At 49.8% G+C, this 22,513-nt stretch overlaps 1 protein-coding gene across 5 annotated transcripts in view; it reads right to left on the bottom strand.

The window, feature by feature from the left end:
• Positions 1-22,513, bottom strand: part of SLC8B1 (solute carrier family 8 member B1) — a 34,742-nt gene that overhangs the window by 4,261 nt on the left and 7,968 nt on the right. For 3 of the 5 annotated variants that reach the window (XM_047761812.1, XM_047761814.1, XM_047761813.1), the window contains exons 4-16: positions 16,899-17,051; positions 16,757-16,809; positions 16,551-16,608; positions 16,298-16,403; positions 16,035-16,202; positions 14,799-14,906; positions 11,828-11,887; positions 11,453-11,583; positions 9,540-9,681; positions 5,577-5,675; positions 2,655-2,808; positions 1,788-1,868; positions 348-412 (exon numbers count right to left, since the gene is read on the bottom strand). In XM_047761812.1, coding sequence (XP_047617768.1) covers positions 348-412; positions 1,788-1,868; positions 2,655-2,808; positions 5,577-5,675; positions 9,540-9,681; positions 11,453-11,583; positions 11,828-11,887; positions 14,799-14,906; positions 16,035-16,202; positions 16,298-16,403; positions 16,551-16,608; positions 16,757-16,809; positions 16,899-17,051 — 1,378 coding nt within the window. Of the gene's footprint in view, positions 1-347; positions 413-1,787; positions 1,869-2,654; positions 2,809-5,553; positions 5,676-9,539; positions 9,682-11,452; positions 11,584-11,827; positions 11,888-14,798; positions 14,907-16,034; positions 16,203-16,297; positions 16,404-16,550; positions 16,609-16,756; positions 16,810-16,898; positions 17,052-22,513 lie in introns of all 5 variants that reach the window. The other 2 variants (XM_047761816.1, XM_047761817.1) reach the window with 2 other exon arrangements.

Consider the following 22,513-nt stretch of genomic DNA (forward strand, 5'->3'; position numbering starts at 1 on the left):
CAGACTCCTAATTCACTCACAGTCATGCAGCAAGACTCCAGTGATGGGACTGGGATCCCGATCCTGGGCCTTCCTGCCCCTTTCCCTCAAAGCTACATCTTGATGACTCTGAGATCTGGCAAGGAATTCCTCCCCCTTTTTTAACCAGTACGTGCAAAATATTTTTAGGACATTCTACAAATCAGACTTGTCACAAATTCGGACAAGTCTTCTCCCCAGTAAGTGTAATCTACTGAGAAGTGAATGGTCTCCCAGGCAGAGGGGAGGTAGAGGAGGGCAGAGGCACAAGAGGAGGGTGAGGTAGCGCCTTATGAGGAAGTCCCCTGCAGAAGCATCTGGCTACTCACCTTCACTTCTGTGTGGCCCCTGGAGATCTGAAGCAGGCAGCCCAGCCCCACGCCCACCAGGATATCTGCAGCCCAGCTCAGGAAGTTTGCTGGAACATGCGCCCCATAAGCTTGACCACACAGCCCATGGGATTTCTTTCTGATCTCTGCCTGTGCTCCCACCTCCCCCAGCCCCCTGTTTAAAAAAAAAAAAAAAAAAAAAAAAAACCTATCTAAGGAGACTCTATCTAGTTTTTGCTCCTCTAAGAAAAAGTCCAGTGCATATTTTGCCTCAACCTGGAAGGATCACAGGAGGTGACAGAAACACTTGGTACCTGGTAGGCACTCCAAAGATGGAGAAACAGATGAGACAAAGTGACTGCCCACAGTCCATTGGGTGACTGGTGACAGAGCATGGCTCCCGGCCACCCCAAAGTGTTGTTTGGGGGACACCGCTCCAGCCTGGGTGCCCTCCTTCTCACCCCAATCTAAGAGGTCAGGAGAGGCCACAGCCCTAAAGCCAGGAGCAGGTCACAGGGGGCACGTGCAAGGGACAAACGGCAGGAGGCCTGACACATAGTCTCTGCCAGTTTGGACTGTGTTGTGCCACCCAGCAGCTCACCCCGCAGTCCTTTCGCTGTGACACTCAGGGAGAACTGCCCTTTAAGTGCCTTTAAATAACTGCTTATTTCACCACCAACACTATATACCACTTGCTGAGTATCTGCCGTGCGCTGGTCACGGTACCCTGGGTGCTTTACTCATCATCAGTCCGCAAGCCAACCCATTTCTAATTTGCAGAGGCAACTGCTGAGCAAGAGGAATGCAAAGCCCTGAGATCTTGCAGCTATAGCACGTGGTGGCACTGGAACCCTAGACTGTCAGGACTCGAAGCCCTATTTTTGTCACAGCCCCAGGCTGCCTGACCCTGTCTTTTCTACATAGATCAAGGGGTGGCAAATTAAAGCCTGCAGGGCAATCTGGCCCACTGCCTGCTTTTTATCAATAAAGTTTTATTGAGACAGTCACACCCATTCACTTACACATTGCCCATGGCTGTTTTCCATATCACAACAGCTGAGTTGAGAGGTTGCCAAAGAAATCCTATGGCCCTTGAAAATCTAAAATACGTTCTGGCCCTTTAAGAAAAACATCTGCCAACCCTGACATCTATAAGCAGAGAGTGTGGCCACCTACAATAATTCCTCTGCCTAACAATAAAAACATTTGCCATCACTGCTGTTTTCCAGGTGCCAAGAACTTCCGTCACTTCATTCAATCTTTACAATAACCTAAGAGGTCAGTCTCCTCAATATCCCCGTCTTATAAATGAAGGAGCTGAGGCTCAAGCAGCCACATCATCTGCCCCAGGTGTTCCAGTGAAAGCCAAACCGGGGGGGGCGGACATGGAGCACACCCTTGGCTCCAGCACTGAGGGGAGGGCAGCCCCAGAAAGGATACTGAAGATGATGCCACCGAAACAGGCTGAGAACGCCATCCTTGGGTAACCCTGGCGGGCCAGCGTGAAATCTGAGAAAGCATCTGCGTGGAAACAAGAGAAGGCCTTGAGTGGTGAGAGACTCCCCCTGGCTCTCCTTGACCACTCACACCTTCATTCTCACTCACAGTTATTCAGTCAACAAACAATGATGAATGTCCACGTGGGTCTGACACGTGGCTGAGTGCTATGGGAGGCCGCAGTGTCCCATAGCACAATACTCCCTCCTCAATTCCTTTTCCCCCCTCTTTCCTACCAGGGGTGACTTTGTGGGTGTGACATACTACCACCCATCTTTCACCTGTGTCCTGTCTGCTGCTAGTACACACCTCCATCCAAATTAGGAAAAGGGGCCCAAAAGGTGAGTGGAAGGAGAGCTAGATTTTGGGCCCCCTGACCTCTTGTCAGGATGCCTTGGGCAGTGTACAATCCGACCAACCCTACCTGGCAGCTGCAGGGAAGGATATACGTATACATGAGTAAATGCCTCCCCTTGTCACACACCCACAGACACATTCAGCCTGGTTGGCTGCAATGAGTTCCACGTGCGGCCTGAACTCTAGGGAGTGTCCGTGCATCAGAGAGCAGGGGAGAGGCTGGGGCTTCTAGAGTCTCCTGGCTCAGGTCCAATCCAGGCCATCCCACCCTGATGCCCAGTGATGGTTACTCCAGAATGACAACAGGCACTGAGCACCTGCTCCAGGCACATGCCCTGGATACCTCTTTCCATGTGCAATTCTGGCTGGGGGAGCAATTAGCAGTGATGTGACTGTGCTCATCCCAGAGGCCACCTGTGCCCCTGCCCCCACCCGGTCCCGGCCCCAAGTCACCTCCAATGCTGTTCCCCCAGGCCAGCAGTGTAAGCCCCAGGACGGTGTTGCTCAGCCAGAAGACCACACCCAGAGACCGTAAGATGTTCACCACCTCTGTGGCAGCTGCATTGATCCACAGGGCGCTGGTCAGGAAGCCCAGGAAAGCAAAGAGCTGGGGTGGGGGGGGAACAGTGCGCTGATGGGACTAAGGCTGGCCCCCAACAGGGCCACAGCCTCAGTTCCTTAGCTATAAAATGGGGCAATAATAGTATCTACCTTGTCAGACTGTCATGAGAAGTTAGAGCCTGGCATATGTATAGTAAGTGCTCAATTAAATGTTAGTTTAATATTACTATTTTGTCAAGAGGGGGAGTTCCCACTGTAGTACAGTGGGTTAAGAATCTGACTGCAGGAGTTCCTGCTGTGGCACAATGGGATCCATGGTGTCTTAGGAGTGCGGGGACAAAGTTTGATCCTTGGCCTGATACAGTGGGTTAAGGATCCAGCATTGCCGCAGCTGCGGCTTAGGTCGCTACCACAGGTCAGATCTGATCCTTGGTCTGGGAACACCATATGCTGTGGGGTGGCCAAAAAAGAAAAAAAAAAAAAAAAGAATCTGAATGCAGTGGCTCAGGTCACTGTGAAGGCTTGGGTTTGATCCCTGGCCCAGTGCAGTGGGTCAAAGAAACTAGCGTTGCCGCAGCAGAAGTGTAGGTTGGAGCTATGGCTTGGATTCAGTACTTCCATATGCCGTGGGTGCAGCCATTAAAAAAAACCAAAAAACTGGGAGTTCCCGTCGTGGCGCAGTGGTTAACGAATCCGACTAGGAACCATGAGGTTGCGGGTTCAGTCCCTGCCCTTGCTCAGTGGGTTAACGATCCGGCGTTGCCGTGAGCTGTGGTGTAGGTTGCAGACGCGGCTCGGATCCCGCGTTGCTGTGGCTCTGGCGTAGGCCAGCGGCTACAGCTCCGATTAGACCCCTAGCCTGGGAACCTCCATATGCCGTGGGAGCGGCCCAAGAAATAGCAACAACAACAACAACAAAAAGACAAAAGACAAAAAAAAAAAAAAAAAACTATTTTGTCAGGAAGGGGTTAATCATAGCTTTCATCAGATTTCAAGTCTACAGGCCAAAAGCCACACCATCACCACAAAAAGAAACTCCATACCCTTTATCAGTCACTGCCTATCTGACCCTCCTCCCAGCCTCTGGCATCCACTCCTCTACCTTCTGTCTCCATGGATTTACTTTTCCAGACATGCCACAGAAGTGGCCTCATACAATCCATGGTCTTTTGTGACTGGCCTCTTAGCACATGTTTCCAAGGCACATCCATGTTGGAACAGGTGACGGTACTTCAAAGATAGTCAAGAAACACCAGCTAAAACCAGTTCTCTAAATAATCAATGTGCTAAAAATTCATCTTGCTTTGGGCTGGTACATCCATCCAGAGTGTCTGAAAATAAAAACTATAATTTTCACCCAACCATCCCCCAAAGGAAGGCAACCTTGCAATAACTGATGTGCATTTTGCCTAGGGTAATTTTTTTTGTCTCCCTCCCTTCTGCCTAGAAAAGTCTTTCCCTTTGCACAGCTCCTTGGAGCTCCTTTCTTTCTGCTAGTTTGGGTCCTGCCTGAATCATGAATCTTTGAATAAAACCAATAAAAACTTTAAAATTAAAAAAAACCCTCATTTTCAAAATCAACAATTAGTAAAAGAAAAAAGAAAGAAAATGTAAGGAAGCTTTGGAAGAAAAAGTCTCTGGACAAACGGCTAAAAATTCTTTAACAGAGTGAAGAGAATGGAAAAAAACACTCCCCAAGGCCAAGCAATTTCATCACTGGGGTGTGACTCTTAGGAACCCACATGCTTCCTGGTTAGGGTGATGGAAAATCTGGTAGATCTTCAAAAAGGTAAAGAGTTCACATCAGACGCAGCACTTCTACTCCCAGGAATATGCCTGGGAGAAATGAGAGAATTATTGCCACTCACAAAAAAATGTAAACCAATGGTCAGGGCAGCATTATTCATAATATCTAAAAAAGTAGAAACCATCCCAGCATCCATTCATGGATGACTGGGTAAATGACATGTGCTATATCTGTACCATCAAATAGTGTTTGGCCAGGAGAAGGAATGAAGCACTGCCACGCACTACAACATGGATAAACCTTGAAAACATTTTGCTAAGTCAAAGAGGGCAGTCACAAAAGAGCACCTATTGTACGATTCCATCTCTCTGAAACACACAGAACAGGGACATCTAGAGAGACAGAAAGCAGATGCATGGTGGCCAGGGGACGTGGTGGGGGGGGATGTGGAGGGACTGCTACTGGGGACGGGTTTCTTTGGCAGGTGATGAAAATACTCTAAAATTGTGGTGATGGGTGCCCAACTCTCTGAATACAATAAAAACCATTAAGTCGTACCCCTCAAATGGGTGACTTGTATGGTGTGTGAATTAGAGCTCAATATAAAAAAAAGCTGTTACCAAAAAAAAAAAAAAAAAAAGAGGACCCTGCACAGGCACAAACCCCCTAAGAAGTGTTTTTTTTTTTTTTTTGGTCTTTTTAGGGCCACACCCATGGCATAAGGAGATTCCCAGGCTAGGGGGTTGAATTGGAGCTATAGCCACTGGCCTACACCACAGCAACGCAGGATCTGAGCCGCGTCTGCGACCTACAACACAGCTCACAGCAACCCCGGATCCTTAACCAACTGAGAGAGGCCAGGGATCAAATCCACAACCTCATGGTTCCTAGTCAGATTCGTTTCAGCTGCACCATGATGGGGACTCCCGAGGTGGCTTTAAAGACCTGTCATCGCAGAAAGTGATTAGTGGCCAAACTGTCCAGGACATTAGCCCAGGAGACCTCAGTGTCCCCACCCCGACTTAGAGAGTCCAGGGTTCTTACCCAGTGAAGCCTGGGGGGCTTACTGTTGGATGTGGCAAAAAAGGTCACTGCAGCCAAGGCTGTGCCCGCGATCACCACCACGGCCCAGACAGGAAAGAGGCCACCTATCTCATAGACGCCATCTGCAGAGGGACAAGAAAAGGAGCTGGTACCTCCCCCTGGAAGCCCTCCAGGAAGGACTGAGAGGCTGTGGAGGGGAGACTCGCGGTTAAAATGCACAGATAAAACTCGATTATTTGGATGTAGACACCTCTTATAAGCCCAGCCTTGTCCTAGGCATTTCAGGTGGACAGAGAAATTAAAAACACAATCCCTGGAGTTCCTACTGTGGCTCAGCAGAAACGAATCCGACTAGTATCCATGAGGATGTGGGTTCAATTCCTGGCCTCACTCAGTGGGTTAAGGATCCAGCATTGCCATGAGCTGTGATGTAGGTCACAGACGTGGCTTGGATCCTGTGTTGCTGTGGCTGTGGTGTAGGCTAGCAGCTGTGGCTCCAATTTGACCCCTAGCCTGGGAACTTCCATATACTGTGTGTGTGGCCCTATTAAAAAAAAAAAAAAAAGACACAGTCCCTACTCAAGCTACTCACATCAGAAAAGACATATAGAAACCACTCTCCAAACTTCTGTTGTGGAACCAGGCAGAATGGCTAAGACTACTCACCACCACTATCCTCTCCCATGCCCATGGCAGACATTGCTAATCAACCACTATGCTTTAGTCCAGCTGAGCTGCAAGACAGCACCTTCCAGCCAGGCATTGGCAATGGATGGGCATCACTCCATGAGATGAACTGTACATTTGAACCCAAACTTACCCACTGATTCTGGCTCTCTGGAGAAATCCACCCCACAAACCAATCCATTACAAAGTTATGAAGGTTCCAGAGGCTTCATAATTAAAACACTGAAGGGAAGAAACCCTGCAGGCAGGCAGAACACTCTAGAATTTCACTACTAGTCTTAAAGGCAGTGGAGGTTCAACTGCCCGGACACAAGTAACAAGATTTTGCTTTTGTTCTTCCTTTAGTCTAGCTCACTGGCTCTCAGACATCAGTGGTATAAGGATTACATGAGGGGCTGAATATATAAAGTCGTGTGCACAATATATCGTGGGAGTTTTTCAAGGAATCATTTTGATGGATGTGACTTTTATTTATAGTGCTGCCTCTAGAACATGATGCCTGGGTGACAGGTCCTTTCGCTGTATTTCCCAATCCTGTGCAGAGGAATTTCAGGAGGTGGCTGGGGCATGGGATGGCCAGGAAGAGCTTCTGGAGTGCTGAGGCGGGGAGCTGAGCTGTAAGCAGAGAAGAGGCACAAGGTTCCACAGGGAGAGGGAGGAGATGGGTGGGAAGGCATTGAGCAGGTTCATGCCATCAATAGCAGGAAAAGGGCTGGGGAGGGTGGCTGGCTCAGGATCTCAGAGGCCTTGACTAATAGCTGGAGGATGTCATCTTTTTCAGAGAGGCACTGGGGACCCATGGAGGTCTTAGACTGGAGGAGTGACTACAACATGTGAAAAGTGGCACTTAAGGAGTTCCTGTTGTGGCTCAGTGGTTAACAAATCCAACTAGGAACCATGAGGTTGCAGGTTTGATCCCTGGCCTCACTCAGTGGGTTAAGGATCCAGTGTTGCCGTGAGCTGTGTTGTGTAGGTTGCAGACGTGGCTCGGATCCCGCGTTGCTGGGGCTCTGGCGTAGGCTGGCAGCTACAGCTCCGACTCGAGCCCTAGCCTGGGAACCTCCATGTGCCACAGGGGTGGCCCTAAAAAAAAAAAAAAAAAATTCCTGAGCATGAGAAAAGACAAAAAGACAAAACAAAAAACAAAAAAAACTGACACTTAAGAAAGACAGCTCTGGGAGTCCCTGTTGTGGCTTAGTGGTTAACACATCAGACTAGGAACCATGAGGTTACGAGTTCGATCCCTGGCCTCTCTCAGTGGGCTGGGGATCTGGTGTTGCCGCAAGCTATGGTGTAGGTCAAAGATGTAACTGGGATCTGGCGTGGCTGTGGAGTAAGCTGGGAGATGCAGCTCTGATTTGACCCCTAGCCTGGGAACCTCCATATGCCACGGGTGCGGCCCTAGAAAAGACAAAGAGACAAAAAGAAAAAGAAAAAAAAAGACAGTTTGGGAGTACCTGCTGTGACTCAGTGGGATCGACAGGGTCTCTGCAGCAGCAGAGACTTGGGTTCGATCCCTGGCTCAGTACAGTAGGTTAAGGATCCAGCATTGCCACAGCTGTGGCGTAGGTCACAACTCCGGCTTGGATTTGATCCCTGGCTGGGGAACTCCAGACACTGTGGGGTGGCCAAAAAAGAAGAAAGGAAGAAAGAAAGGGGGGGAGGGAGGAAGAGTGAGAGAGAGAGAGAGAGAGAAAGGAAGGAAGGAAAAAAAGGAGGGAGGGAGGGAGGAAGGCAGACAGCTCTTCGGGTGGCCTAGAGAAGGATGAAACTTGGCGGTGTTATTGGGAGGCTTGGCTGGTGGACACGGACCAGTCTTTCCCCAGTGTGGACCTGCTGCCATGGATGGTGTAAGGACAGAATCACACCTCAGAAAATGGATTTCTTCTCTCACTTTAATACATGTAGATGCCTTAAATGTATTGGAAATGATGCCAGTTTCCTTTTAGTGCAAGTGATACAGATTTCTTTCTAATAAATTTAAGTTTTAAAAAGAGAGAGTTGATTTAAGAAAAATATTAAAGATAACAGTATAGGAGTTCCCGTCGTGGCTCACTGGTTAATGAATCCGACTAGGAACCATGAGGTTGTGGGTTTGATCCCTGGCCTCACTCAGTGGGTTAAGGATCCATCGTAGCCGTGAGCTGTGGTGGAGGTCGCAGACGTGGCTCGGATCCTGCATTGCTGTGGCTGTGGTGTAGGCCAGCGACTACAGCTCCGATTCAACCCCTCGCCTGGGAATCTCCATATGCCCCAGGTCGGCCCTAGAAAAGACAAAAAAAAAAAAAAAAGATAACAGTATAGAGTGGGAGAAAAACCAAGATCATTCCTGAATGACTAATGCTTGGAAACCCCTCTTTTAAGACGCCACAAAGATGGAGAAGCAAGTGCCCAGGTGGAGAGGCCGGGCTTTCCAGTTCAAGAAGGAACAGAGGGCCGTAATAATCTAGACGGCTGGCACCTCAGGGGGGCACCCTTCCCAGCTCTGAGGCCACACTGTGCCCTGTTGGACTCTCCTCCCCTCAGTTCCTGTGTCCCCCCCCCACACCCCCCCATAAATTGGAAGGGGAACACAGAGCATTTGGCAGCCTTTTCATCCTGATACTCTTGGGCAAAAGAGCCACTCTCACCCATGCATTTGCTACCAGAGCCCAACTTCCACCTCCAGGAGGTGGCCCTGGGTTGAGGGGCAGGAACGCAAATGACAGAGGACTGGGCAGCTTGAGATACTAAAGTCAGACAACAGGAAGAACCTGAGCAGCAGGAATGAAAAGACGCCTGATAAGACTGGGCATTGCCTTAGCCAGAGCAGGTCAAAAAAGGAAAGCCTGGGGCAGGCGAGGGAGGGGGCAGACTCAAATGCCAGTGGGAATCAGCCCGGTCACACAGGTGAGTGAAGTAACCCACCGAGGGCACCCAAGAGGCAACGGATGAGCCTGTGAGAAATTGGTCGGTGGGCACCCACATTAGGAAGGGGTGCCTCTTAGCTCCAGCCAATTTTTACCTTTAGCAACTTGGCTCAGATCTTTTTGAGAAGCCCAACCCTGGATTTTGACATGAAATCCTCAAATTGGGCAATGCAAGCAAACAAGCCAGAGGGCTGGACTTGGTCCGAGGGTCACCCAGGTGCAGTCTCCATCTGGAGCCAGTAGGACCGGACCAACAGACTGTGGGAGGCTACGTCCCTTACGGCGCAAGCACGTATTAAGCACCTGCTGTATGGAAGATTGCCTTGCTGGTCCAGGGCACCCTGTGTGGGGAGGGAGGAGGGAGGCTGGCCTCGGGGAGGGGATACTCACAGGCCCCAGACTGCAGGGTCAGGACCACGAACAGGGGGCTGATGACCAGGTGCAGGCAGTTGAGGGGCCGTTTCCAGTTCCCATCCTCCTTGTCGGGGTCCATGACGGGGACAGTGAGGAGCAGCAGGAACTCCACAGGCAGCTGTCAAGTGTGGGAAGGCAGGAGGGTGTCACCAGGGAGGCCTGTGCTCGGCTGGCCACCTCTAACCCCCGAGCTCAGTTACTCAAGAACATGGCTCCTGCATCTACTGTGTGCAGGTCCCCAAGCATCTGTATGAGCCACCTCCTGCTGCTGTAACACACTGCCACAAACCCAGCACTACCATAGCACCCCGTCTGCTAATCCTGACAACACTGAGCATAGGAACTCTGATTTTCCTACCTTCCAGATAAAGAAACTGAGGCTCAGAGAGGTTAAGAAATTTCTCCAGGAGTTCCCATTGTGGGTCAGTGGTAATGAATCAGACTAGTATCCATGAGGATGTGGATTCGATCCCTGGCCCTGCTCAGCAGGTGAAGGATCCAGTGCTGGCGTGTACGTCACAGACATGGCTTGGATCTGGTGTTGATGTGGCTGTGGCGTAGGCTGGCAGCTGCAGCTGATTGGACCCCTAGCTTGGGAACCTCCATGTGCTGCAAGTGTGGCCCTAAAAATACAAAAAAGAAAAAAAAGAAAGAAAGAAAAGAAAAGAAAACTTCTCCAAATCCACATAGAAGGGTACATGAAGCCAGGCTACAGGGCTGGCTCTGACTCCACACCTTGTGTTTTCAGCCAGTAACTAAATGAGTAATAATACTTATGATGTGCTTACTATATGCTAAGCACCTGAGTCAGCCCTTCACATAAATTGTCATGACCACTGCGGTCAGCTGGATACTGTTCCCAACTCTTCAATCCCTTCCTGTAACAGAATGACACACCCCGACACTTCCCCACACTTTGTCAAATGACAAGAGTCTGCAGAATCTATCTCCCTGTCCCACTGATGTTGAACTTGGCCATGTTACTTGCTTTGCTCAAGGGCTGTTGGTGAATGTGTTGTCAACAGAGGTGTAAAGTGTGCTTGGGAGGTTCGCCTCAGTCTCTTCTCCCAAGAAAAGAGCACCCTCCCACTGGCCCCAGAATAAGACGTGGGGCAGACCTGAATCACCAACCACAGTCTGAAGCAGAGTCACCCCTGATGACTCGTAGGCCTCTGAACAGGAATCAACATTGTCATCATAAGTGAATGAGATGTTGGGGGCTGTGTGTTACACAGCATTGCTGCAGCCGTAACTTAGTCATACAACCACGCCTGAAGAAAGGCACTAATGTTATCCCCCACTTCCAAGGAAGGAAACTGTGGCTCAGAGACATGAAGCAACTTGCCCAAGGTCACAATGCAGCCAGAGCCACTGAGGGTATAAATATAGTTCATTACCTGCCCCCTGGGTCTGAGGAGACCTGAGAGCTATCCATGTTGGAGCGGCTACAAGGTGAGACCCCTGACTTTTTTGGTCTGAATGGGGGAAGGCAGCTGTAGTTGAGCCTCACATAAACCAGCCTGGGTACCCCGCTCGCATGGAGACCTCAGGAGACATTTAGCCCAGGGAAGCAGTGAGGGGTATAGAAAAACTCAATCTCAGCCTCCTTTGGACTCGCTATGACCCGCTCTGTCCCCCTGCCCTCACCTGGTCGGGAGGGGGCCCCGTCTCCTCTCTCCACCCCTGGAAAGATGCTCTCCTTCCTCCGTGGGGGGCAGAGCCCCAGCCACGCTCCGTGACTCAGCTTCCCCATCAAGTCCCGGCTCATCTATTTCCCCATCAAGTCCTCAGCTTGGGGTTAGGGTTAGGGTTAGCTCTGCAGAGGGCTGAGGGGCCACTGTCCTGTGCTGGCATGAAGCCTGGCTCCAGAGGTGCCCCCCACCCCTTACCTTGAACACCTTGAGAGCCCTCCAGTACGCCGACTTGTTCCTCCACTTCCTGTAATCCAGGGGGTTGAGGGCCTGCACCAGGATCTGAGCCGTGGTCTCCTGGTAGAAGAGCAGCGGCCGGTACTCTTCACCTGCGTGAGCAACAGGGGAGGGGCAGGTGTCTGTGGCTGGAACCAACCCTCCTACCCTTCCCCACAACCCTTGAGAAGGAAAAGCCCAGGGCCTGGGAGAGGAGCAGGGGAACTCGGCCCAGAGCTCAGCTGAGGTGCAGTGAGAGGTAAGGCTGTTTGCTGCCTCATTCCTGGGGGCCCGGCCTCTCCATCCCAGAGCTACCCTGGTTCCCCGACCTCAGCTGCGCACGGGCACTGGACTCACCGTAGTCATAGCTGTTGGTATTGGAAGACACCTGATCCTCCTCAGAGTCTGAGAGCATCTCTGTGGGAGAGAAGGGTGTTTCCCATGAGGCAGCAGGGCGCCCGGAACCTCCCATTACCGATCTAGAGTAGGGCGCCTCCAGGACAAGACAGGTCTCAGGGTGCAAGTGTCCACTATGTTTTGGGTTTTTCAGCAATTACCCTGCATGCTCATGCTCAGGAATTTTTTTTTTTTTTTTTTTTTTTAGGGCCACCCCTGTGGCACATGGAAGTTCCCAGGCTAGGGGTTGAATCAGAGCTGCAACTGCCAGCCTACACCACAGCCACAGCAACACCAGATCCGAACCACATCTGCGACCTACTCCACAGCTCACGGCAACGTCGGATCTTTGGCAACATCGGATCTTTAACCCACTGAGCGAAGCCAGGGATTGAACCAGCATCCTCATGGATACTAGTCGGGTTCTTAACCCACTGAGCCACAATGAGAACTCCACTCAGGAATTCTTACAGAGTAAGGAAGGTCTAACTCACAAAACATTTTCAAATGTAATGATGCAGCAATAATGCTCCATTTAATAAGGGCATTTGAAGACATAATCCAAACATTTACTGACTTTAATTTTGTACCTTTCAGAATTTGGAAACCATATTTTTCTCTTCTAGTCTGAAACTTTTCTTGGGAGTCCTTGGGAAAAATTAAGAGGCCTGAGCCCTGTAAAGAAGGGCTTCCTAAAAGGAATATGGCCTTCCTCAGGTGAGGAGTCAGACCCAGCCCCTGATTCTGCCTCTGGGTGATTTGGGGCCCATTTCCAAGGCCTCATTTTCCCTTCTGTTCCAGCCTGCTGGGATATGATGGGTTTAAAAAGACAGCTCAAGGTAATATGTGCTGAATTCTGAAGCCTCAGTTGATAAAGAGGGGAGGAGAGGAAAAATCATGGCAGACTCCCTGTAGGAGGAGTCACTAGCACCTGCGTCAGGGTCCCAGGGATATGAGAGGAAAGGAGACACTGTTCTGCCCTCTGGAAATTCACAGTTCAGTACACAGAAATATAAGCAAATTAATAACAGAATGGAAAGAGAAAAATTGTACCACGGTGAATCCAAAGGTTGTGCAAGCCCAGAAGGGACACGGGGGGACCTCTGCACAGCTCCCTCCAGGCTGAGCTCTTAAGTCAGAAGAAAGGCACACCAGAGAGAGGGGACAGCACATACAAAGGCCCAGAGAAAGCCAGGGAGAGTGTGACATGTTCACAGACACAGGGTGGCCCTGCATAGCCGGGGCACTGAGTTTGGGGTATGAAACGAGTCTGGAGAAGAAAGCCGAGGCCCAGGACAAATGGCAACAGATCAAATGCAAGGTTTACGGGCTCCTAGGCCAGTAAGGGCAAAACACATCACGGGAACAAGTGAAATAGGATGCGTGGAGAATTACGGTTTTCCAACATAATCAGGTCTGCAACCATCTGACCTCTACGTGTGTGGGGTGACAACAGAGAGTGGAAGAGACTGGGGCAAACTGGAAAACAACGCCTTCCTCTAAGGAGGAAGCCCCATTCAGCTCTAGTCACTGTGCCAGGCAGGGATGTGGGGCCAGATATTTCAGGTGTTTCAAGAGATGCCAAAACGTGGGCTTTTTATATCAAATCTTTTCACTTTGAATTGTGGCCTAATTTTTTTTTTTAAAGAACACATTGGTCCCACCACAAAAAACAATACTTCTGTACGAAGAGGTGGTCTGCAGGCTCCTAGATGGGGCCTCTGGCACTGTGGGTAGGGGGTCTGGGGAACAGGGGTCAAGTCCTGGCTCTGCCCCTCTCCAGCACCTATGGCTTGGGAAAGATTTGACCTCCCTGAGTCTGCTTCCCTATAATGGGCCCTACCTGATAGTCTTGCTGACAAGAATGAATAAAATGATACATGTGCCTAGCAGGTAGTGAGCACTCGATAAATGATATGTGTGTATGTATTTATTGGGGGGGGGGAGCTGCACTCACAGCATATGGAGGTTCCCAGGCTAGGGGTCAGCCGCCAGCCTACACCAAAGCCACAGCAATGTGGGATCCAAGCCATTTGTGGCCTACACCACAGCTCACGGCAATGCTGGATCCTTAACCCACTGAGCGAGGCCAGGGATCGAACCCATCTCCTCATGGATACTAGTTGGGTTCGTTATTGCTGAGCCACAGTGGGAACTCCTTGGGTGTATATATTTTGTATATGTGTGTTTTGTGTGTATAGTGCTGTGTATATATTTGTGTATGTGTGTTGTCCTTGTATATGTGTGTGCGTGTTCATATATGAATTTGTGTATGTGTGTGGAATATGTGTATATGTATTTGTGCACATGCAGGTATTTGTGTGTGTGTTGTATAGATACATTTGTAAATGTGTATACACATTTGTGGATGTATATTTGTGTAGTATATACATTTGTGTATGGCTCTGTGTATGCCTTTTGTACTAATGTGTGCGTGTATTTGCATGTGTGGTACATGTATTTGAATATGTCTTGTGCATTATGTGTTTGTGTACGTGTGTGGCATATATGTGTTGTACACATGTGCAATTTAGTATTTGCGTGTGTGTGAGTCGTGGATGTGTATGTATTGTGAATATGCATGTGAGTGTGTGTTTGTGGATACATGTGTGCGTGTATTTGCATGTAATGAAAGCGTCTGAATTTTACCCCGATGATAGGGGATGTATTCCTGGGCGTGAGGGGTGACAGCTCTTAGGGAGGTTTGCTGCAGCAACAGCATGAAGCACTAGTGAACTTGGATGAGCAGGTGATGAGGCAGCTTCATGAGCACAAGAAAAAGCACAGAGGTGGGGCCTTGGCAGAAGGAGCAGAGAGAGCAGGAAGAGGAGCTGGGCCCTGGCCAAGGCCCAGGAGACACAAGGCAGTGGTGAAGGGCACAGAGGGTACCAGGCCCGCTGGTCCTCCCTCGGGGGCTCCATTCAGACCTTACCTGGGGTGTCCGGCACAGAGCAGACCAGGGATCTCCTCCGCTGCCACTGGTAGATCCAGGTGCAGAGAACCACTGTGACCACATAGAATACATAGAGGCCTAGGTAACCTGTAAAAAGGGCACAGGCTGTCACCAAGGGGCATCCTGGCTGCAGGACCCAGAGAAGAGGGCGGCCAGTTCTGTTGCTGGCGCCTGGTGGTGGTGGCTGTCTGGGTAAGCCCAGCCCAGCACCAAGAGGTGGCTGGCCATTTCCTGGAGCCCCAACCCCTTCCCTTGGCCCATCTCTCCCTTTCTACCAACTCCACCCTGTCTCCCTTGGACCAATCTGCCACTAAGGGGTAATGCCTGGCCCAGAAACTGGCCCCCAGGACCCAATTCAAGTGCTAAGGGTCACAGTCCTGCTCTGTGTCCTGGGAGGCTGAGCCCTGCAGACTGCACCCCCTGAACCTGGGCTACACTGGGCCAGCCCGCTGAGCCCCGACAGCACATCAAAAGGTGGCAGGAGAGGGCCTGGGGCACTTCTTCCCTGCTCCTTCCCTGCTGTGGTGCTCTGTCCCTGGCAGGGCCTGTGACCCTCCATAACTCTTGCTCACATTGGGTGGCCCCGGATCTGGGCCTCCAGGCCTCCCCAGGCTCTAGTCACACCATCCTCTGCCTCTACAGGGGCTCCCACTGAAGCTGATCCCCGATGTCTCTGCATCTCAGCATCCTTTGTTGGTTTTCTTAACTCTCTGTAAATTGTCCCTCCATCCATGTCATTTGAACCATCTGCGTGGAACGGATATGCTGCCAGGACCCTGATGGTCAGTCAGCATCCTGGCTACACTGCTTGTTACCATTCAAAATTGTATCCTACTCTTCAGCACAGGGAACTATATCTAGTCTCTTGGGATAGAACATGATGGAAGATAGTATGAGAAAAAAGATGTATGTATACATATGTGCATATATAGATGCATGACTGGGTCACTTTGCTGTACAGCAGAAATTGGCATGATGTAAATCAACTATACTTTAATGAAAAAATAAAATAAGATAAAATTGTAAAAATGTGGAACATCCCCCCAACTCAGTCCTGTCCCCTTTAGTTATCTGAATGAGTCCCTATTTTGGCTCAAGCCAGCTTGAGTAGGATTTCCATCTCTTGGAACCAAAGATGACCCTGAGCCCTGCTGACCACTCCCTCGTGTCCCCCTGTGCCTCCCCCGCATCAGCCCCCACCCTGTGGCTGCTCACCCAGGGCCCACGCCAGCGTGACCCTGCCGAGGTAGAGTGCGGTGAAGACCAGAAACACGGCCACCATGTAGAAAATGATGTCTCTGAGGAAGGGCCTAGAGGCCACCATGAAGGGGCGCAGGATGGCGATGCCGCCTGCCACGACGGTGGTGACCAGCACGCCTGCGCCTGGAGGAGAGGACACTGAGCTTGGTCCACCCTGTGCCCCCTCCTGCCGCCCACCCCCCCCCCACCCCCCCACCACGCAACGGGGTCGCTCATACCAAACAGTGCCCCCAAGGCCAGGCTGGCCGTGCGAGGATCTGAGAAGGCCACCAGGGCGCTGAAGATATCCGGAGCACCGTTCCCAAATGCCAGGAAGGTGACACCATGGGGACAGTGAGTCAAGGGGCCTCAGTGCAGGGACCCTGCCCACCCAGGCCTCTCCTGGCCATGAGCTGCCACCCTGTCTCCCAGCCGTCTGCCCCAACTGCCGCCCTCCCTCCTTCCAAGGTGCGTGACCTGACAAAAGGATACTGCCACATTGTGGGAAAGCTTGAGTGTGGTAGAAATGGCTGACAAGTTAGGGCAGAAACTACGGAGAAAAGGCCAACAGTGAGTGTTTCCATAATGAGTGGCTCCTGCCCCCATCCCTCCCCCGAACCCAAGTCATGCCCACGTCAACCTCCGGGGGCTCCACGTTCCCATCTATAAGCTGGACGTGAGCCCCCGGCCAAACTCACAACTTCGCCGCGGTGACTCCCAGAATCAGAAACAGGTAGAGCAGCCAGAGAGCCTGGGTGGGGGGGCCGAAGAGGGAAAAGAGTATTAAGCCCAGCCGGGGCCCCCGGCCCCTCTCACCAGCTCCCTAGGGTGGGGCCTCACGTAGAGGGTGATGGCCAGAGGGAGGAGGTTGGGTGGGAAGTGGCAGAAGATGCCTTCGAGGTAGTCCAGGTAGCCCCCATCGCTGCGGCAGTCAGGGTTGGTCCGGACGAAGTCACAGCGGTCAGAGGCATTCAGGCCACACACTTCTCGACACTGTGGGAAAGGAAGTGGATATGAGGGGCCAACACACTGTAGGTGGCTGGACCAGCCCCATCTAAGCAGCTGGTGATAACCTCCTTCAGCCTGGTCTCTGAGCCTCCCAGACGCGCCAGGTGCCAGCTGCACACTAATTTTTAAAAATAAGCTTGTGTTTGAGGCTCTCCCATAGTGGCTCAGTAGTCAACGAATCTGACTAGCATCCATGAGGACACAGGTTTCATTCCTGGCCTTGCTCAGTGGGTTAAGGATCTGGTGTTGCTGTGAGCTGTGGTGTAGGTCACAGACTCGGCTCAGATCCTGCATCGCTGCAGCTGTAGCTCCGATTAGACCCCTAGCCTGGGAACCTCCATATGCCGCGGGTACAGCCCTAAAAAGACAAAAAACAAACAAACAAAAAACACCTTGTGTTTGAAGTTAACACAAGTAATTCATGAATACATGCATTTAAAACAAAACCAAAAGATAGAATTCCCTGGTGACTCAGTGGGTAAAGGATCTGGTGTTTTCACTGCTGTGGCATGGATATGATCCCTGGCCCAGGAACTTCTGCATGTTATGGATGTGGCCCCAAAATAAAAAAACCTCAACAAAACAAAACAAAAAGAAACAATATAGGCGTTCCCACTGTGGCACTATGGGTTAAGAACCTGACGGCAGTAGCTCAGATCACTGCAGAAGTGAGGGTTCGATCCCACCTCAGCACAGTGGGTTAACGATCCAGCACTGCCACAGCGGCAGCTCGGATTCAATTCCTGGCCATTAAAAAAAAGAAAAGAAAAAATATAAAGATCTGGAAATTCCCTCTTCTCATCCCTGCCCTCCATAATCTCACCTCTCTCCAGAGGTGCTACCATGCATGATCACTTTGAAGCAGACCTTACAGGCATTTCTCAGCTTAATGACATTTATATATACATCCTATTAGTTTGTTTTGTTTTATAGAAATGGGTCTGTCCCAAAGCTCTTGTTTCTGCAGCTTAATTTGTACCACTTTACATGGGAGCCATATGTTAATATATTGACACATATAATAATGAAGAGGATGATATAGGCAAAACATTCTGAGTGATTTCTGTATGTCAGGTACAGTGCTAAGAGCTTAAAATGTATCTCAATCTGCACAATGATCTTACAAGGAAGGTACTATTATCATGCTTATTATAGAGATAAAGAGACTCAGGCAATATCTGAGTCCACTCGGTGGTAGAGACAGGACTGGAACTCAGGCAGTTTGAGGCTCTGGAACCCCTTCCTTAACCATCATCACCACCCGCCCCCCACCTCCTGCCTCACTGTAAAGTCTTAGAATTTCATACCATGGATGATACAGACTAGAGGTAACATTTCCTTACTGACGGGCAGTCGGGTGTGTCTACTTTTTCAATATTGCTGATCATCACTTCCTTGCACGTGACTGAGTACATGTGAGAATATTTGGTCGGCAAAAATTCTAGAAGCGAAAGTGCCAAGTCAGAGTATCCCAGTCTGAGCTCCTCCAGAAGCGACCCAGGGTCAAGGCTTTCTAAGTCAGCAGCATACTGGGAAGGAGTGTGGGACACAAGTTCCAAGAGAGTGAAGTGGGACAGGGATGGGAAAGCCACCTGCAAAGGCTGGTTTGAGACAGTTCCCACCCTTGGCTGGTAATCCCAGGGCAAGGGAGCTGGGGTATGGATACACCCACCTCCTAATAGTCATCAAGTGAGCACTGCCAGGTACTTCTGGTCTACCATGCTAATGGGAGGTTTCGGGGGGAGACTCTGGCAACTGCAAGTCAACAGAAGCCCACCAAAATGGTAGGGTCCAAAGGATATGAGCAGGGTCCTGCTAGTGTCTGCTGCAGAGGGAGAAATATCTTGAACATTTGATGGATTTTGCCAAAATACCCACCCCAAAGCTCTCCCTATGCACCCCCCCCCCCCAAGCAACTGCAAAGAGCAAGCTTTCACCTGCGCCCCCACTGGCTGCGGTAAGTCTGGTTCCAACCAAAATGGTGGGAATCTCCCCTGCTGTTAAAATTCCAGGTTCCGGGAGTTCCCATCGTGGCTCAGCAGGTTAAGAACCCAACACAGTGTCTGTGAGGAGATGGGTTCAATCCCTGGCCTCACTCAGTGGGTTAAGGAGCTGGTGTTGCCACAAGCTGCAGCTTAGGTTGCAGATCCAGCTCGGATCTGGCGTGGCTGTGGCTGTGGCTGTGGTGTAGGCCGGCAGCTGCAGATACGATTGGACCCCTAGCCTGGGAACTTCCATATGCCATGGGTGCAGCCCTAAAAGGAAAAAATAATAAATAAATAAATAAATAAATAAATAAAAAGCAAGTTCCAGGGGACATGTAAAGTACCCTTTTTCATGTATTCGCGGCCATTTTTTATTCCTTCTTTAAACTGCCAGTTCTTTCAGTTAGAATGTTTGCTTCTACACAGGCTGCTACATTTAGAACAGATCGGGGATGGGGCCCTGCTGCACAGCACAGGGAACTGTATCCAGTCTCTTGGGTGAAAACCTGATGGAAATGGAAAAAAAAAAAAAAAAAAGGTGGGGTGTGTGTATGAGTGACTGGTTCACTTTACTGTAAAGCAAGTTGATTATAAATCAATTATACTTTAATAATAACAAAAAAAAAGAATGTTTGCTTCTTCTCATTGACTTACATTAGCTCTTTATATAATGGATAGTAGTTCTTTGCCAGGCTATGCATTTGTTTAGGTGAAACCTAGAAGTTCCCTCCTCAAACTTTTTTTTTTTTGTCTTTTTGCCATTTCTTGGGCCGCTCCCACGGCATATGGAGGTTCCCAGGCTAGGGGTCTAATCAGAGCTGTAGCCGCCAGTCTACGCCAGGGCCACAGCAACTCGGGATCCGAGCCACGTCTGCAACCTACACACCACAGCTCACGGCAACGCCGGATCCTTAACCCACTGAGCAAGGGCAGGGATTGAACCCACAACCTCATGGTTCCTAGTCGGATTCGTTAACCACTATGCCACGACAGGAACTCCTCAAACTTTTTGATCAAAAGCTTGTCTGCAGCATCTCACACTCATTAGGACGGCCACTACAGAAACCAAACAAACCAGACCAGAAAATAACAAGTGTTATCAAGGATGGGGAGAAACTGGATCCCTTGTGCAACTGTTGGGAATTAAAAATGGGGCAGCTGCTGTGGAAAACAGCAGGGCAGTTCCCCCCCTAGAATTAAAAGTGCAATAACCCAGGGCAGGGGCTGTAATTTTAAGGTCATGACTCTAGTTAACACTGCTAGATGAGAGTTGTTCTGAGAGTAAATCCTAAGAGCTCTCATCATAAGGAAAAACCCTTTTTTTCTTTTGTATCTATATAAAACAGATTTGTTTGTTTTGTTTTTACTGCCACACCCTTGGCATACGGAAGTTCTCAGGCTAAGGGATGAATCAGAGCTGCAGCTGTTGGCCAACACCATAGCCACAGAAATGCCAGATCTGGAGTTCCCGTTGTGGCGCAGTGGTTAACGAATCCGACTAGGAACCATGAGGTTGAGGCTTCGGTCCCTGCCCTTGCTCAATGGGTTAACGATCTGGCGTTGCTGTGATCTGTGGTGTGGGTCGCAGACGTGGCTTGGATCCCGTGTTGCTGTGGCTCTGGCGTAGGCCGGTGACTACAGCTCCGATTCGACCCCTAGCCTGGGAACCTCCATATGCCGTGGGATATGGAAATAGCAAAAAAGACAAAAAAATAAAATAAAATAAAAAGAAATGCCAGATCTGAGCCACGTCTGCAACCTAAGCTGCAGCTGTGGCAACACTAGGTCCTTACCCCACCAAGCAAGGCTAGGGATCAAACCCACGTCCTCACAGACACTGTGTCCACTGAGCCACGATGGGAACTCCTGGAACCTGTAATTTAACAACAGGGGAGATTTCCCACCACTTTGGTTGGAACCAGACTTAATCCACTGAGCCACAACAGGAAATCCAAGATGATGGAAATTAACTAAGTTTATCATCATCATTTCATAATATATGTAAGTCAAATCATTACAATGTGTATGTTAAACTTTTACAATGCTGTAGGTCAATTGTATCTCAGTAAAACCGGGGGGAGGAGTTGCCATTGTGGCACAGTAGAAATGAACCCGTCTATTAACCATGAGATTGTGGGTTTGGTCCCTAGCCTGGCTCAGTGGGTTAAGGATCCAGCGTTCCCGTGAGCTGTGGTGTAGGTTGCAGACTCGGCTTGATGCCTGAGTTGCTGTGGCTGTGGCATAGGCCATCAGCTGTAGCTCCAATTTGACCCCTAGCCTGGGAACCTCCATATGCTGCAGATACAGCCCTAAAAAAAAACGGAAAAAAAAAAAAAACTGGGGGGAAAAAACCACAATTATCACATGATCCAGCAAATCTGCTTCTGGCTATATGTCAAAAGGAACTGAGGGAGTTCCTGCTGTGGCTCAGCAGATTTAGAATCTGACTAGTATCCATGAGGATGCAGGTTCGGTCCCTGGCCTTGCTTAGCAAGTTTTGGATCCAGCATTGCCGTGAGCTGTGGTGCAGGTCACAGAGGCGACTTGGATCCCACATTGCTGTGGCTGTGGCGTAGGCCAGTAGCTGAAACCCTGACTCAATCCCTAGCCTGGGAACTTCCATATGCCAAGGGTTCGGCCCTGAAAAGCAAAAAACAAACCAAAACAAAACTGAAAGTTAGGTCTCAAAAGAGATATTTGCAAACCCATGTTCATAGCGCTATTCGCAAGAGCCAAAAGGTTTAGAAGCAACGCAAGTATCCATCAATGGATAAACAAAATGCAACATATTCAGATAATGGAATACTATGCAGCCTTAAAAGGGCAGAAAATTCTGACATTTGCTCCCACATAGAAGCAAATAGAACCTTGAGAACATCATCTCAGTGAAATAAGCCAGTCACAAAAAGACAAATTGTGCATAATTCTACTGAGATGAGGTGCCTGGAAGAGTCAAGCTCAGAGAGACAGAAATCAGAATGGTGGGTGCCAGGGGCTGGGGAGAGGGGAAATGAGGGGCTGTTATTTAGCGGATGTGGAGTTTCAGCTTTGGAAGATGAGAAAATTCTGGAGTGGGATGGTGATGATGGTTGCACAGTGTGAATATACTTAATGCCACCAAACTGTAGACTTAAAAATGATTAAGATGGTGAATCTTAGGTTACATATATTTTACTATAATTGAAAAAAAAAAAAAGCTTTGTCAAATCATAGTTGAACCCCCTCCACGAACTCACTTTGAACTTCCACCAACGCCAAACTGGAGGTGAGATTTCTGGCTCCTGATGAGCCCCCAGGCCATCCCCCAATCCCTTGCTTGCTGGGTCTCTATAGACACACACTGAATCCACCGTACCTATTCCAAGCTGTTCCTTCGGCCTGGTACACCTCAGCAAAACACCACTCATTCATCCACCAATTCTTAGACGCTTCTTCCAGGAAGCCCTCCCTGACCACTCCTAG

Source organism: Phacochoerus africanus, chromosome 15 (assembly GCF_016906955.1).
Source record: "Phacochoerus africanus isolate WHEZ1 chromosome 15, ROS_Pafr_v1, whole genome shotgun sequence".
In the NCBI taxonomy this organism is placed as follows: Eukaryota; Metazoa; Chordata; class Mammalia; order Artiodactyla; family Suidae; genus Phacochoerus; species Phacochoerus africanus.